This window comes from Lygodium microphyllum, chromosome 26 (genome assembly GCF_053477565.2).
Source record: "Lygodium microphyllum isolate KBCC chromosome 26, Lygodium_microphyllum_v1.1.10, whole genome shotgun sequence".
Classification (NCBI taxonomy): domain Eukaryota; kingdom Viridiplantae; phylum Streptophyta; class Polypodiopsida; order Schizaeales; family Lygodiaceae; genus Lygodium; species Lygodium microphyllum.
In genome coordinates, this window is record NC_141160.1 from 78,559,191 (window position 1) to 78,573,166 (window position 13,976).

Below are 13,976 nucleotides of genomic sequence, written 5' to 3' on the forward strand. Positions count from 1 at the left end.
GGGAAAACCCCACATGGGGCATTCAATAAGAAAAAACTCATATGGCACAAATCATGTAGACCATGAGAAACTATAAACCAAATTTCCTTTATACCCCACACATCACATGAAAGAACCCAATCTCCCTTGATCTATGATCCCAACAATGTATGGTGAAGGCCTTGGCCCATAAACTTGTGGGACATCAAAGAGCAATGTGCATTGAAGGTATTAAGAAGCCATCTACTAAACTTGTTCATATGTGGAAGCTTTAGCTATGAAATAGAACAAGACTCCATATGTTGCCAAATCATAATAGTGATGAGCGCAAAAAGCTTTCAGTATAGGTAGTGTAACATTAGCCCTATGAACCATCCTATCAAAAATCAACAGAGTCTTCCTCTTGTTTTCGTTAACTCTCTACATGTGAGAAACCATGGCATGAGCCACCTTCTTGAAATCGACATGCTTCTCTTTCGCATGAGAAATATAAGTGTCTAAGTCCATGTGAGAACCCTCATTTGTCTATAAGGCGTTGGGGATGCCCCTTGGGACAACTCCTCCTCATCTCGCGCCCTCTTACCCCGCAAAGGTCAACAAGAAAGGAATCTAAACATGTGCCAGGCCAGCCTTCCCCAACACCTGTTATGCAAGGTTCGAGAAAAAAAAATTGAGGAAGAGGAAGTAAATCCTTTTCATCATCATTTGAGAGGGAAGTATCCCCTATTGAGATGGTTATATCTTATATATATATTTAACAAATATAACTATATTTTGAGAAATTTGAAGAGAATTTATTTCCTTCTTCCAAAAAATTGAGAAGGATTTTTGTCAAGGTGAACAAGTTCTAGGTTGAAGCGAGCCCGTCTTTTCCCGTGTTATGTAATTAAATTTCAGTTTTGTCTCCGCAACATTAAGAGCTAGAAAACCGGCTAAGCTTTTTTCGAAAGAGGTTTATGAGAGCTAGAAAACCGGCTAAGCTTTTTTCGAAAGAGGTTTATGATTTTATACTCGTGTAACATAATTTTAGGCAAACGTTAGTTTTGCGGGGGTAAATGGAGAGTCGTGATGCCTCGCCAACTCTTTCTTCCGTCGACCCCCAACACTCTGTGACTGCAGCAGCCCCATTCTAATTATTATCAACAGATCAAAGCCCCTCCTTCATAACAAAGCAAACAACAAGGAAAAGAAGAAGAAGAAGATCCGAGCAGAGTTCTTCTCTGCTCTCTTAATCCGCCAGGTACGATTCCACCCGTTTTCTCTCTTTTTCTTTTTGGGTAATAATCATTGTCTGTTCTGAGCATCGTAAGAAAATTTAGGTGATGTGCTGCACACACCAGAATCATTTTTTTATTTTCTTTTTCTTTTTTTGGGTAATAATCATCGTCTGTTCCGAGCATTACACTTAATTTGAGGTGATGTGGTGCAGATACGAAAACGAAATGGTATTGATGTTTTTTCCCGATAAAATGAAATGCAATTTTGATGGGTCTTGAGAAACATCCTTCATAGGTACCGTGAGCATCACGATGAGTCAATTTCTCAATCCTGTCTCTTGCCTGGGATTATCATACACCCTAATTGACTGCTGTATTCTGGACCCAGCACATATGTCCATTAGCTAGCTTCTTCTTGAATCTTGTTTCTGTTCTTATATTTCTCACTGAGGTTTCTACTGGTATATCACAGAAGTTTTTGACGTTTTTCCATGTGGGAAAACAGGCTCTTTTCCCTTGTTTAGACATATAATGCTCAACATTATGAGCTTCTGCTCAGAGGCACTGCACACCTAGTTAGTTGCAGTTGATGGCGGGCAGTCCAGGACACCTAGCTAGGTGCAGTTGGGGGCAGGGAGCCGTCACCAAATGCACCTAGCCAGGTATGCGAACCTTCCCTCAGAAGCTCATGGTGTTGTCATAATTCACAATGTAGGAATCCTTAGTGGGAGTTTGTTTAAACTTCTTGTGTATTGCACCCCATATAAAGGGGCCATAGACTGGACACCATTGTCACTGATTTATCGCTTCAAGATGCATATGGCTAACCTGCACATCTTGCAAATCATTTTTCCCATGTTTGGGTTATCTCAGTTACAGTCCAGGCCATTAAATTGATTCTACATGGACAAAAGACAACCTCCATTATGTGAAAATAGTCACATGTACAAGTTAATATAGGGGGTTATGTGCCCAACTGGAACCATCAAGATTGCTTGAGCCTTGCAGGAGACTTTGGGACCTGCTTAGAAAATCTGATGTGCATGATATTGGGTCTTTTTCTTGTCTATGGGTTGAATGACAGCCTTGTCCTTGCCGACTCCCTCGAAGTGAAGCTACTGTTCACAGAGGTTGGACCTGATCTGTTACAATCCCATTTGACCTACTTAAACAAGAGCTGTATTTTGCCAGGTATGCTTCTGTTCCCTGAACAGCTGCAGCAGTCAAGCATCTGCAAATATCAGAAGTAAAATCTCAGACAACTCATGCCACACAGGTAGCATCTGATTGACTAATGACCAAGAGAAGTGGGATTGTTCTTATACATGCTGAAAAAATCAACGTGAGAACTAGTGCCAACTGACTCTTCAAGTTATTCAACTTGCAGTGCCTTACAAAATGGTGGAGTTAGACTCTCATAACCATAACCTAGTAAGGCCTAGTGATACAAAACATGCTTCCCCTAGGCTTCGGATGCATTGTCTGTGTCTTTTTCATGCACATGCCAGATGTGACCTTCAAGCATGCAGCTCACATTGATGAAGGCTTTGGCATCATGATGTGTCACCCCACTACTTTTCTTTGATTGTTTATTTTGCATAGGTCATCCTCATTGAATAAATAATGTGTAGAAGAGGTCCCCAAACTCAGAAGCCCATGCTTTGCATCTGTTATGGATCCAAGTTTGTCAAATAGATCAATGCATCATCAGCCTCTGCTCCATCACCACCAACTATGTGGGTAATTGCTCTCAAGGTTAGTGCCCCACCTTTCCATGGGACCTTGTGACATTTGAAAGACACCCACCTCACCCTAGGCCATGCTCTGTGTGCAAGTGTAGACACCCAAAGCTGCTCTCAACACTCATTGCACAACATAGAAATAGTGCTCAATATCAATGCACTTTGTATAACTCAAGGGACAGTAACAAACTTCATTGGATAGACAGTTTCCTTCAATATGAATATAATCAGTGTCTAGGATGATGAACCCAAGAATGTTTCAAGGTTACCGTTCACATGGTGCAGTGTGTGAGTAATCTATAGAAGGAAGGAAGAGGATTACCCAAATATAAAAATAAATAAGGTAACCATTGTCTAGAATGATGAATCAAAGAATGGTTCAGGGTTATCTCGCACATGGTGGTAGGTGTGAATCATTCATTGAAGGGAGGAGGAGGATTACTCAGAGATGAAAATAATTTATCTATACTACACATGAAGCTCTATTTCAACTCGGGAACAAAATGTTAATTGTTGTCAATAAGGATGTCAGGTGATTCCCCAAACACACAGAGTCCAAACAAGCAGCACATGGGCTGAAAGATCGAACGAAAACTAGCTCCCGCCATCGCGACACATCGCTGCCCCCTGGTCTTGACTGAATTGCCGCCTGTGCCCGTCCCCCCCCCCCAAACACACACACACACACCCACCTCCAACAACTCCCCCCCCCGGGCAGCATTGCAGCGTGATAGGTGGGTTCCCAGCAGGGACATGCAATGGAAACCTTTCGTCAGACGTTGGCGCATTTTGCGAGTGCCCCCTAGTCAAACACCTTGCGCATCATCCTCTCTGAGGAACAACTCTTAGCTGTGCGTGCCACAGAGCCAAAGTTGAAAGAAACAACAATCTTTGGTTAGGTGGTCGGACGCTCCCCATCGAGGGTCTAGCTGCAGGATTGGCTCCATTCCATGCTGCGCATTGGCACAGCGCAAATCATGGAGGCAATCCTCGTGGGCCGAGGGATCTTCATGGTTCGACTTACCTTTGCGGACGCAGCTCGTGAGTTAGTGGAGAGCTCGCCCTATGCCTCCACGAAGGGGGTCACTTACATGGTTCCTTGGTATAGCGGCTTCACAGTGGAGACATTTGTGCTCCACAACAGATTTCTCAGATACCCAGTCACCTTACTTTTCCCTGGACTGACAGTAGAGTACCGCCAGCTAGTGGAGGACTTTTGGACAGCTCTTCGGCACAGTTCTTCTTGCCTCCTTCACGGACGTAGTGACAGCTGTAGGAGTCCCAAAGGTACGAGTGGCCGTGAAAGACACAAAGAGTATACCAAAGTTCCTAGAGATTGAGGCAGGAGGTCACTCCTTTAGGTAGCAGGTCATTGTGACTGGGCAACCAGGGCAGTGCCTGCGCTGCTACGACTTTGGGCATCAAGCAGCAGATTATACACGTTTTAAAGCCAAGGCAGCTCCGCCAATAGGGCCGTAGGTGGAAGTTGACGGCTTCACATGGGTCTAGAGACGACAGGGAGAGAGACGGCAAGGGGGGCCGCAGCCAGCTCCTTAGATGCAGCCTTGACAATAGGGGGTAGGAGGGTGAGCGACGCCTCCTTGGCAGAGCACTCCGCAGCCCCCCCTTGCTTGCCCCACCCGGCAGGGCCGGAGTCTCCCACATCCACTACCCACGCCACAGACTACCTCACCTGAGATCCCACAGCCCCCACACCCACATCCACACACCCCCCCCCCCCCCCCCCCCCCAACGTATCTCCGACCATCCCACCATCCCTTGATCCTCTTCCCCCCCATCACCTCTGTTGTCAAGCACCCCCCTGATCCGCACCCAGTTCAGGTGATCCCCCCCAGACCCACTCTTCTCCTCCCATAGAAGGCAATGAGCTACACACGCCTACATTCTCCTTGTTCCAGCAGTCTTCCCCTTTCGACACAGCCACTAGCTTATTTGCCCTTGCCCCTCGTCATACTTTTCCGAGACAGGCACAACTGTTGCCACAGGAGTTCTTCCATAGTGGCCCATGGTCCTACGTGAGAGTTGCAGAGCATGGAGAGTTTCCACTATCTCTAGAGGTGGGGATCTTCGTGGTTCGTAAGTCAAGGAGGGGTAAGGTCCATCTACTAGCACCACCGGATGGACCAAACTACGCTTTTTTCCTTCAGTCCTCTCACTCAGGGGATTGGACGACAACTTAGGTAGAGGAGGAGTTGAAGACTCAGGTGGCGGACCACATCTCCCAGTGGATGGGAGAAGAAGAACTAGCACTGTTTGCACAGCAGTGGCTTGGTTGCATGATGGACATTAACTGGTGGGCTGGTGCTGAGGTCCCATACTTGAGCATTATCTTTTGAGCCCCCCCACAGTGGAGAGCTCCGAGGGATGTGATTGAGTGGCCCTTAGCACAAGCGGCCCGTTTCTACCAGTGTACAGAATCACGACTCTTAGCATGACTGATTGACGCATTGATAGTACCGCCTAGAGCATCAATCACCCCTATGGTCTAGCCGAGGGTCACCATGGGGGATTGGAGTTTGCCATCCAGACCTACGGCAAAGCGTACTTGCATGCCCCATAGTTTTTCCTCCTCATCATCTGCCTCCACATTGAACAGATGCCTGTTCGGTCAGTCGCAGGTTTCCCCATGAGCTTACACCTTGCATCTTGGAATGTGAATAGTCTCCACTACAATGGGGCACGTGGTTCCAGGAAGTTGATTGTTCGGTGGGAGCTGTAGCTTACCCTTGCCGGACGGATCGACGTCTTTCTTCTATAAGAGCACAAGCTCACTCCCACCCAGGCCCAGTGGGTAGGGAAGGTACTCTTGGGCAGCTCATACACTTACTGTGAGCACGCCATAGGAGCCCACGGCCGGAGTGGAGGTGTATGCATCTCTATTGGCGTGAGTCTCATCGCCTGTGTACGAGACTATGGGACGATAGTGGGAGAGAGGGTTCTATGGATCAGATTGGATATTGGGAACTCTTGCCTTGGAGTCCTCAATGCCCCTATGGAGGTTAGGGCACGCCGCAGGTTCTGGGTGGAGATCGCAGATGGACTCCCAGAGGCGGATTTCTGGATCATTGGAGGAGACTTCAACAACCTGGAGGCTTTGGAGGACCAGTAGGGCAAAGGCAGAAACTACCAGGGCATGGTTGGAGAGGAGCAGGAGGCATGGGGGGTCTTTCTACTGGCAGTAGGAGCACGTGATGCCTGGAGAGACCCTGCCTTCCATAGGAGGGAGAGGTCGTTGGACTTCTCTTGGGGATACAGGCGGCTAGGTGGAGTCTTGCTGGAGCGATTGGATAGGTTTAATGTGGAAGAGTGGGGAGGCTCTTGTGGAGGCCAGATTGGGCAATTGGCAAGCACCACATTGTTGGATCTTTGTCTGGTTCTCCTAACACTAGATTCCCCAGCATTTGCCCTAGACACGTTCCTGTCGGATCCCTGACTTGATCTATAGGAGGGAGGAGGTGACGAGACAGATAGAGCAGATTTGGACCAGGGAGTGGGGCGAGAGGGACCGGATCGCAGATGAGGTTGTAGAGGTCCTAGCCGAGTCAAGCAAAATCTACCAAGAGGCAGCCATACAGGCCAGGCAATAGAACTGGGAGGAGGAGAGAGCACTTTGACGGGACCTTGCAGCCACGCAGAGATTATTAGAAGAGGCACCAGGGGATCCCACTCTCCATGCATAGGAGGTGCCGCGTGAGCAGCCATTGTTAGCCTAGAGGATAGGTGCTCAGAGTTCTCTTTCCGCACCTCAGCAGCTTTTTGGGCATGGAAGGGGGACACGATGTGCAGGGAGTTTTTCCAGGTGCACTAGCCTCGCACCTCAGGAGAGCAGATACGCAGCCTTCGAGATCAGTATGGGGGGACTCATTCTAGCCCAGACGAGGTGATGGAGATTGACACCGACTACTACAAACGACTTTTTCAGCAAGAGATAGCCTCAACTAGAAGACAACGATGTAGACAGCAAGTTTGGGATCACATCCCATCCCTCCTCACAGAGGAGATGGGACGCTCCCCCCTAGCCCCCTTCACAGAGAAGGAGCTAGAGGAGGCTTTCCATACACAGGACGGGCAGACATGCCCAGGAGAGGATGGCCTCTCTAAGGCCTTCTTCACTATCTACTGGGAAGGGGTGAAGGACCCCCTACTTATGGCCTTCCAAGGGATCTTCATTTCAGGATAGATGCCAGGGAGTCTTTCGGCAGGCCTTATTAGTCTGCTCCCCAAAGGGGGAGACCGGTCGGAGCTTTCCCAGTGGAGACTAATCATTTTATTGTTAGTGGTCTATAAGGCACTGGCAAAGATGATTGGTAGGCGACTATGCCCCGTGCTTCCAAACATCATCCATGACACACAAACAAGCTTTGTCCAGGATAGGAGCATCCTAGACAATGTATTCACCTTCTTTGAGGCGACAGAGTGGGCTCAGCACAGTGGGCAGAGACTGGCCGTACTACTCTTGGATTTCGAGAAAGCTTATGACAGGGTGGATTGGGATTTCCTAGAGAGCACCATGGTGAGGTTGGGTTTCCCCCAGGCTTGGATTTGCGGAGTCTCCGCACTTTACAGATTGGCCACCAATAGGGTTCTCATAGGTGGTAGGCGAGGGGAGGAGTTTCGGTTGGAGAGATCAATCCAGCAAGGCTTGCCCCCCGGTTTCGTACTTGTTTCTACTCTTTGCAGAGGTGATGTCTCACTTCCTCTGGTCACGTGTGAGCGGATTATGCGGCCTTTGACTTTCAATGAGGGAGGAGATTGAGTTGTTAGACTCAAAGTATTCAGATGATACAACACTCTATATAGAGGATGATGAGTTGATGCTGGAGAGAGTGAGACTGGCTCTTGAGGTATTCTGTTTTGCAGCGGAAGCGAAAATCAACTGGCGAAAGTTGGTTGGTTTCCTCACAGACCCGGACTCTAGCACGGAGTGGGGCGTCCACCTGGGATTTAGATGGGTGAGCAGAGGGCAGGACCGTCTGGTACCTAGGGTTCCAGGTGGGACTCGACATCACTCCCGCCTAACAGTTTCTTCCACTCCTCAATTCTATTCGGAGGAAGTTAACCTACTGGAGCACGGCTCGCCTGTCACTAGCCGGCCAAGCCTTGGTGGTTAACCAGGTCCTCCTAGCAACAGCCTGGTACATTGCCTCATGTGGTGCTTCTCCTCATCTTGCGTAGTGCAGCTTCGCCGCCTAGGGTGGAACTTCTTTTGGTCCGGGTCATATGGCTCCAGGGATTCTAGGGCCAAGGTGGCGTGGGCGACCATCATACGGCATCGGTCAGAGGGAGGGCTTGGGATCATAGACCGAGAGTATTAGAGTATGGCCCTCTTGGGCAAGCTAGTTGTCCGTGGCCTCACACCGGGAGGGCAAACTTGGAAGATCCTATTACAGGATGGTCTTCAGGATTGTAGACTGAGGCTTGGCGGTGAGTGGAGGCCGTCCGTGAGATGGATCTTCACGTTAGCCCAGATCACCCCCCCCAGATCACCTTTCCTACGCAGCTTGCTCTGTGTTTGGCAGGGCCTCTGTAAGGCCCTAATCCAGAGCCCCTCCAGGGTGCCAGGAGGAGATAGACTGTTAGCCAGTGATCTGGAACCCCCAGGTAAGGGATCGGGAAGGGGCACAGATTGGCGAGTGCCCCCACATCTAGTGGGCTGGTTGGGAGGTTGGCTTGGCTCATGGCATCAAGACATGGCGGGAGTTGTACAGGATGGTGGACAAGGAGGTGCTGCTGCGAGTATCAGGTTGCCAAAGAGGAGTGGAGTTGAGGAGAAGGGAGATAGACGCAACAATACCTCAGGAGTGCCTTGCTCCCTTGGTATGAGAGCCGGTAGAGCCCGGGGAGGTATGGGCCACTAGGTTTTCACCAGTAGGCATCCCCGTACAGGCGGCAGGTAGAGTGGGTGGCGCTCTACCTGGGATCTTCTTCACCTTATAGGAGGGGGGGCATCTGGCTCTTGATAGAGGGCAGTAGGATGAGGGGATAGCTGTCCTTTCATGGAATGGGATCTGGGCGATTGGCTTTCAGGGGAAGACTTGGCGGCTGAACCCTTTTGTCTTTTGGCAGAAGCTCAGGGAATGGCGCCTCTAAACGTGGGAGGGAAGGCCACTTGATGAGCTGGAGTGGGATTTAGGAGAGTGGCTATGGCCGGCCACTGTGGTTGCCAAGAAGCCACCGAGGTTCCTGGAGTACACCGCCAGGATCGACAAACACGTACTGATGCAGGAGGATATGGATTGGGCGCCGTCACGTAGCAGGCACTGGGCGGAGTATAGCATCACGGAGCCGTTTTGACAGACCTTCTGGCGCCACCTATGGGATAGCTGGAGGCCGAGGAGGGTATCGTATTTTTTATGGTTGGTGGCACATAGAGGCTTGGCGGTGGGAAGCTGGCTTGCCTAGATGCAGAAGGAGGGAGGTTGTAAGCGTTGCACACAGCAGCCTTTGGAAACCCCAAAGCACTGCCTTTGGTCGTGTGAGGCAGCGCAACTCGTGTGGAGAGGAGCATGCCGCATCCTTCGCCGTATAGCACCTAGCCTTGGATGTATCTCATGGGGAGATTTTTGCTGGTAGGCGGTCAACCAAGGTAGTCACCGTTTGTATAAGGCTGGGATGCAGGACACGATATTCATTATTGAGGCAGGGTCCTGTGCAGTGGTTGGTTTGGAGGCTCTACCCATCCGCCAGGTACTGGAGCCCACAACAGACTGCTCTGAGGTATGGGAGATCATAGGGAGTCTTACTGGTTGGCATATTTGGAAGGTGCGGTGTCGGGAGGCTTTCGGCAGAGAGAGACTTTCAGTACAGGCGACCTTAGCAGAGCTTTGGACCTCCATCATCCACTCCTCCGCGGCTGATGGGATTAGGTGCAGGGCGAGTCCAAGGCTCGTCAGGAGCTCCGATGTTATTTCATGTGCACATGGGGCGGCCAGGACCTGTTTTTCGTGATGCAGGTAGGCAGCCCCAAATGGCGATACACCCCCCCTCCATGGCTTCTTGCCCCCATCCCCCCCAAACGGCCTTGACAGGCTTGTATACATGATGTATTTGTGACTTTCATCAGCTCGAGCTAGTTTGTTGAGCATGAGCACTCCGTTGTAATCAGTTTTTTTTTTTGAGTAATATAATCAGCCACATTTTACTTCCCAAAAAAAAAAGATTCCCCAAACATTGGTGGCTGTCCCACAGCAAAGTCTGTCTCCCACAGCACTCCTAGCCCGTGTTCGCATAAGTAGCTAGCTCCATTGGGTCTGCTGTAATGAAGCAGCTACAGTTAGCCTTCACCATAGCCTTGGGTTAGTTGTGACGGGGTGAAGTCATTTCATCCCTTGTTGAATGTATGGTTACTAATCCTGTCATCTTGGCTCTACCATATTGGAGAGCTTCATGTCCTTCCATCCACCATTGTAGATCGTGAGTGCTCTACTAGGTCCTCCATGCTATGAGGTGAGCATCCCAACCTTTTAGGTTTTGCATTTGCGGCGGTAATGTCTGACTCTTTATGGAGATATTTTGTATATTCACTACAAGCACATAGATTATAAGGTCTCATGAGGTTCATCATATGACCATTGTTGCAAGGGTATAATCCACTCAAACTGTGTGTCTTTTCTAGATGAGTGAACAAAAGACTGTGAATTCGGTAAAGGACTATGCTTTACTTTCTAATCAAGCTCAGGTATGATTCTCATTCACTGATTAATCTGGCTGAATGCTCTTCAACAGGAATGTTTTCAAGAAAACAGAATAAGCCAAATGCAGCATCACCAATTGAGTTGAGAATGGTGAATGCAATGAAGCAGCGAGGGGCTGCTGGAAAAAGCTCTATAAAGTCTTTCAACAGTATAATAATGAAATTCCCAAAGATTGATGCTACATTTGAGACTGTTAGGACTACATTCAGAACATTTGGTAAGATTAACCTTAATGCCTATCCACTTTGATTGATGTTTTGCCAATTACTAAAATATCATTTATGCATGTACCTTCCCATCTTTGCATTCTTAGTCATACAAGAACAAAACCCTGCTCCATTCACAGAGACCAATTGAGTCTGATTGTTTGAGTGAATGTATGGCTTCCAATGAGGATGCTGGCATTACACTGGGTGACAACCTCATTTGGGATACTGACCACTCCACCATAAAACAGCAGTAAGAGCTCAATTTGCCACAGAATCCAGAACATTTTATGCCAAATGCAATACACAAGAACTTGTCATTTTCCATTGTGGCAAACTATATTTATTTACATTTAGTAGCGTCAACATCACAAGCTCCTCCAAGGCTCCAAGGGAGCCGCTCCATAGCTAGCCTGTTTGAAGTGAGGGATTAATACCATAGGTGCATGGAGTTTGCTTTGGTGTTGTCAGATAAGCTCCATGAGCCAGCAACAACCTTGTGAAAAGGTCTTTGTTAGATTCCAACCATTCACAGCAGAGCAGTCAAAAGATCTTTTATATAACAAAGAATCTTAGGTGGTGGCTGGTGCAGCGTGCTTGCAGGTTGCGCTGTGTACACTTGTCTTAGCATCCAGTACTCCTGTTTCCTGTTGCCATGGTATGACTGATAGGCTGAACTTAGCACGATATGTCCTTTACGTGACAGCTCTACTGACCAATGTCACTACTGCTAATTCACCAGTATCCATTTGTCCACCGTCCAGCTTTACTGAACATTTTTGGGCTGACATGCCACTAAGATCACAATGACTGAACAGAGTAGCATTTGAGAGTCTAGAACTATAAGATTCTTCCAATTGATTCAAGTTGATATCCTTTGAGATAATTCAACAGGATTTCCCAATTTAACTACTATTATGGGCAGTCGAGTGTCTCTGTGTCATACATGAGCACTTCTCACATTTCCAAGTTTTTAGTTTTGTCATTTTCAAAGCTAAGTTGCTTAAATGTCTGTCTATTACATGCATGAGTTGACAGAGGCAAATGGAGACACATCAGCTCTCGCTTTCTACTTCTAAGATAAGACTTCATAAGTAGATATTAATCTCCAAACCTCACAGGCCACTTTGATTTGTCCACATACTTCTTGCCATTGTTTTTACCACAGCTTAATTGAGGCTTACCCAAGTCTCAAATTTTTAGACAAGGACGGAAGTGGAACAATTGATTTGGAGGAGCTGAAGGAGTGCTTCAGAGAATTACGAGTCTCATTTACAGATGATGAAGTAAAAGCATTTCATAAAGAAAGTGACATGGATTCAAGCAAAGGTGTAGATTTCAAAGAGTTTATTGTTGTACTTGCTCTTGTATATCTACTTGGAAAGCCACGTGAAGGGCCCTCGGTATCCCTTTTAAGGAAGTACCTCCTTTAGTTGGTGACTAAGACTTGTGTGAGTACTTGGCTGGGTCGTTTGTAAATTGTCATAAGAAATGTGGCTGTCTCCTTCCATGTCTGTGAATGTCAACTGTAGATTGCAAGGTTTTCAGTTGGTTGTTTGCCTTAATTCATCTTGATGTCAGAGATCTAGAATTGGATTGCCACAACTGGAAGCTACATTTGACACAATAGTAGATGCTTACCTCTTCTTTGACAAAGATGGAGATGGTTATGTTAGCAAGGCAGAAATAATAGCTGCCACAAATGAGTTCTCATCAGGAAAGAAGTCCAATGACCAAATTGGCATAAAAAGATTTGGTGAGTTTACTTTGCTCCTATTGCTCATTGAAAGCAGAACTGTATAAGTGCATGGAATATGCTTTCAGGCACATTGTCTTCGCATTTAGTTAGTTGGTTTGCTATGCCTTTCAGCCTAATCTGATTATTCTGATGTCAGAGGAGATGGATTGGGATAACAATGGATTGATCACTTTCAAGGAGTTCTTGTTTGCATTTACAAACTGGGTGGGAGTAAAGGAGGACGATGAAGATGATGATGAGTGATAATGTTTGCTGTCCACATTAGAAGAGTGGAGTGAGGAAGTCTCTTCTAATTGATGTTAAGGAATCTGCCATTCTTAATTAATTTTGTCTATCAATCTGAAGCTCAACCATCAATTGCATGTCTGTTCGTCCTTGCATCTCTTAGCTCACCAAACATTCATGCTGCCAGGGACAAGCAGGTGCAGTTCAGCAGCAAATGCAGCTTAATGAGTTTGAAGTACAAGGTATTCTGCTAAGAAACATGTTACACACTTTTGGACAATTAAAACTTGCATTGGTTCCTACACATCATTCAAATTCAAGCACTCGGACAACCAACATCCCAAGATGACAAAATTAGCAACCCCTGCTGATCATGGCTGCCTTAATTTTTGTGACCTTTTATCTCCTTCCTATTGGAATCATTTCTCTGTTTTTGTGTTTTCAGTGTTCACATAATCCTTTGGTCTAAATAATGAATACAAGATCCAGAATAGTTGTACTTCTAATTCAAAAATGCAACTCTAATGAGCTAGTTTTCTCCAAGTCTTCCAAGTACTGCAGTCAAGTTTCCTAGACTTTGTAGATGAAATGGTATGGCTTATAAACATAAGGGTTAGACATGAAAATGTCCAGATATTCTATCAAAACATGACAGAACTATATGTAAAAATAGATGTACCTACACACACACACACACACATATATATATGTATGTATAAAACAGTATCCTTTGAGTTGCTTGTATCAATGTGTGTGTACGCTTGCTTGTATGTTTGAATAAAAATTTCCCTTAAAGAAGTGAATTGTATAAGATTATTGAAAATTTAATACATTATTTAAAATATAAAAACTAAACTTAAAAAATTGGTCAACATTTACTAAATATATATACAAAGAGTTTGTATTTAAAATTTAAACTATAAATCATAAACTATTCAGATACAATAAGGGAATAATGTTGACCTTGAGGATGTATAGAAAGCAAATTGTCATAGATGTAAGTAAACAAAAAAAAGGGGGGATTTTGTCATTTGCAATCCTTGGAAGAAGTTCCAAACCTAAGCAACTGAAGGATTGCTATCTTGGTCGCACCTACTAAGACACTAGAAGAACCTAACCCAAAAGACACATAA

At 46.6% G+C, this 13,976-nt stretch overlaps 1 protein-coding gene across 5 annotated transcripts; it reads left to right on the forward strand.

Annotated features, from left to right (window-relative positions):
* The first annotated feature begins 986 nt into the window (after positions 1–986).
* LOC148013451 (putative calcium-binding protein CML21) lies at positions 987–13,480 on the forward strand. 5 transcript variants are annotated; one of them, XM_087667789.1, is made up of 6 exons: positions 987–1,219; positions 1,409–1,491; positions 10,685–10,870; positions 12,063–12,262; positions 12,441–12,615; positions 12,755–13,480. In XM_087667789.1, exons 3-6 carry the CDS (start codon positions 10,687–10,689, stop codon positions 12,859–12,861), a joined length of 666 nt encoding a protein of 221 aa, XP_087523915.1. In that variant the 5' UTR covers positions 987–1,219; positions 1,409–1,491; positions 10,685–10,686; the 3' UTR covers positions 12,862–13,480. The 5 variants fall into 5 exon arrangements, 3 of the variants coding, with proteins under 3 accessions (XP_087523915.1, XP_087523916.1, XP_087523914.1); XR_015688825.1 differs by lacking the exon at positions 1,409–1,491 and having other exon boundaries at positions 990–1,219; positions 12,755–12,926; positions 13,035–13,477; XR_015688824.1 differs by lacking the exon at positions 1,409–1,491 and having other exon boundaries at positions 990–1,219; positions 12,755–12,916; positions 13,031–13,475.
* Positions 13,481–13,976: the final 496 nt, after the last annotated feature.

Bases quoted from the DNA above. Each gene is read 5' to 3' on its own strand.
- LOC148013451 (XM_087667789.1), top strand. From the start codon at position 10,687: ATGTTTTCAAGAAAACAGAATAAGCCAAATGCAGCATCACCAATTGAG. The intron at 12,263-12,440 runs GTATCCCTTTTA...TCTTGATGTCAG, and splicing joins AGCCACGTGAAGGGCCCTCG to AGATCTAGAATTGGATTGCC. The intron at 12,616-12,754 runs GTGAGTTTACTT...TTCTGATGTCAG, and splicing joins AATTGGCATAAAAAGATTTG to AGGAGATGGATTGGGATAAC.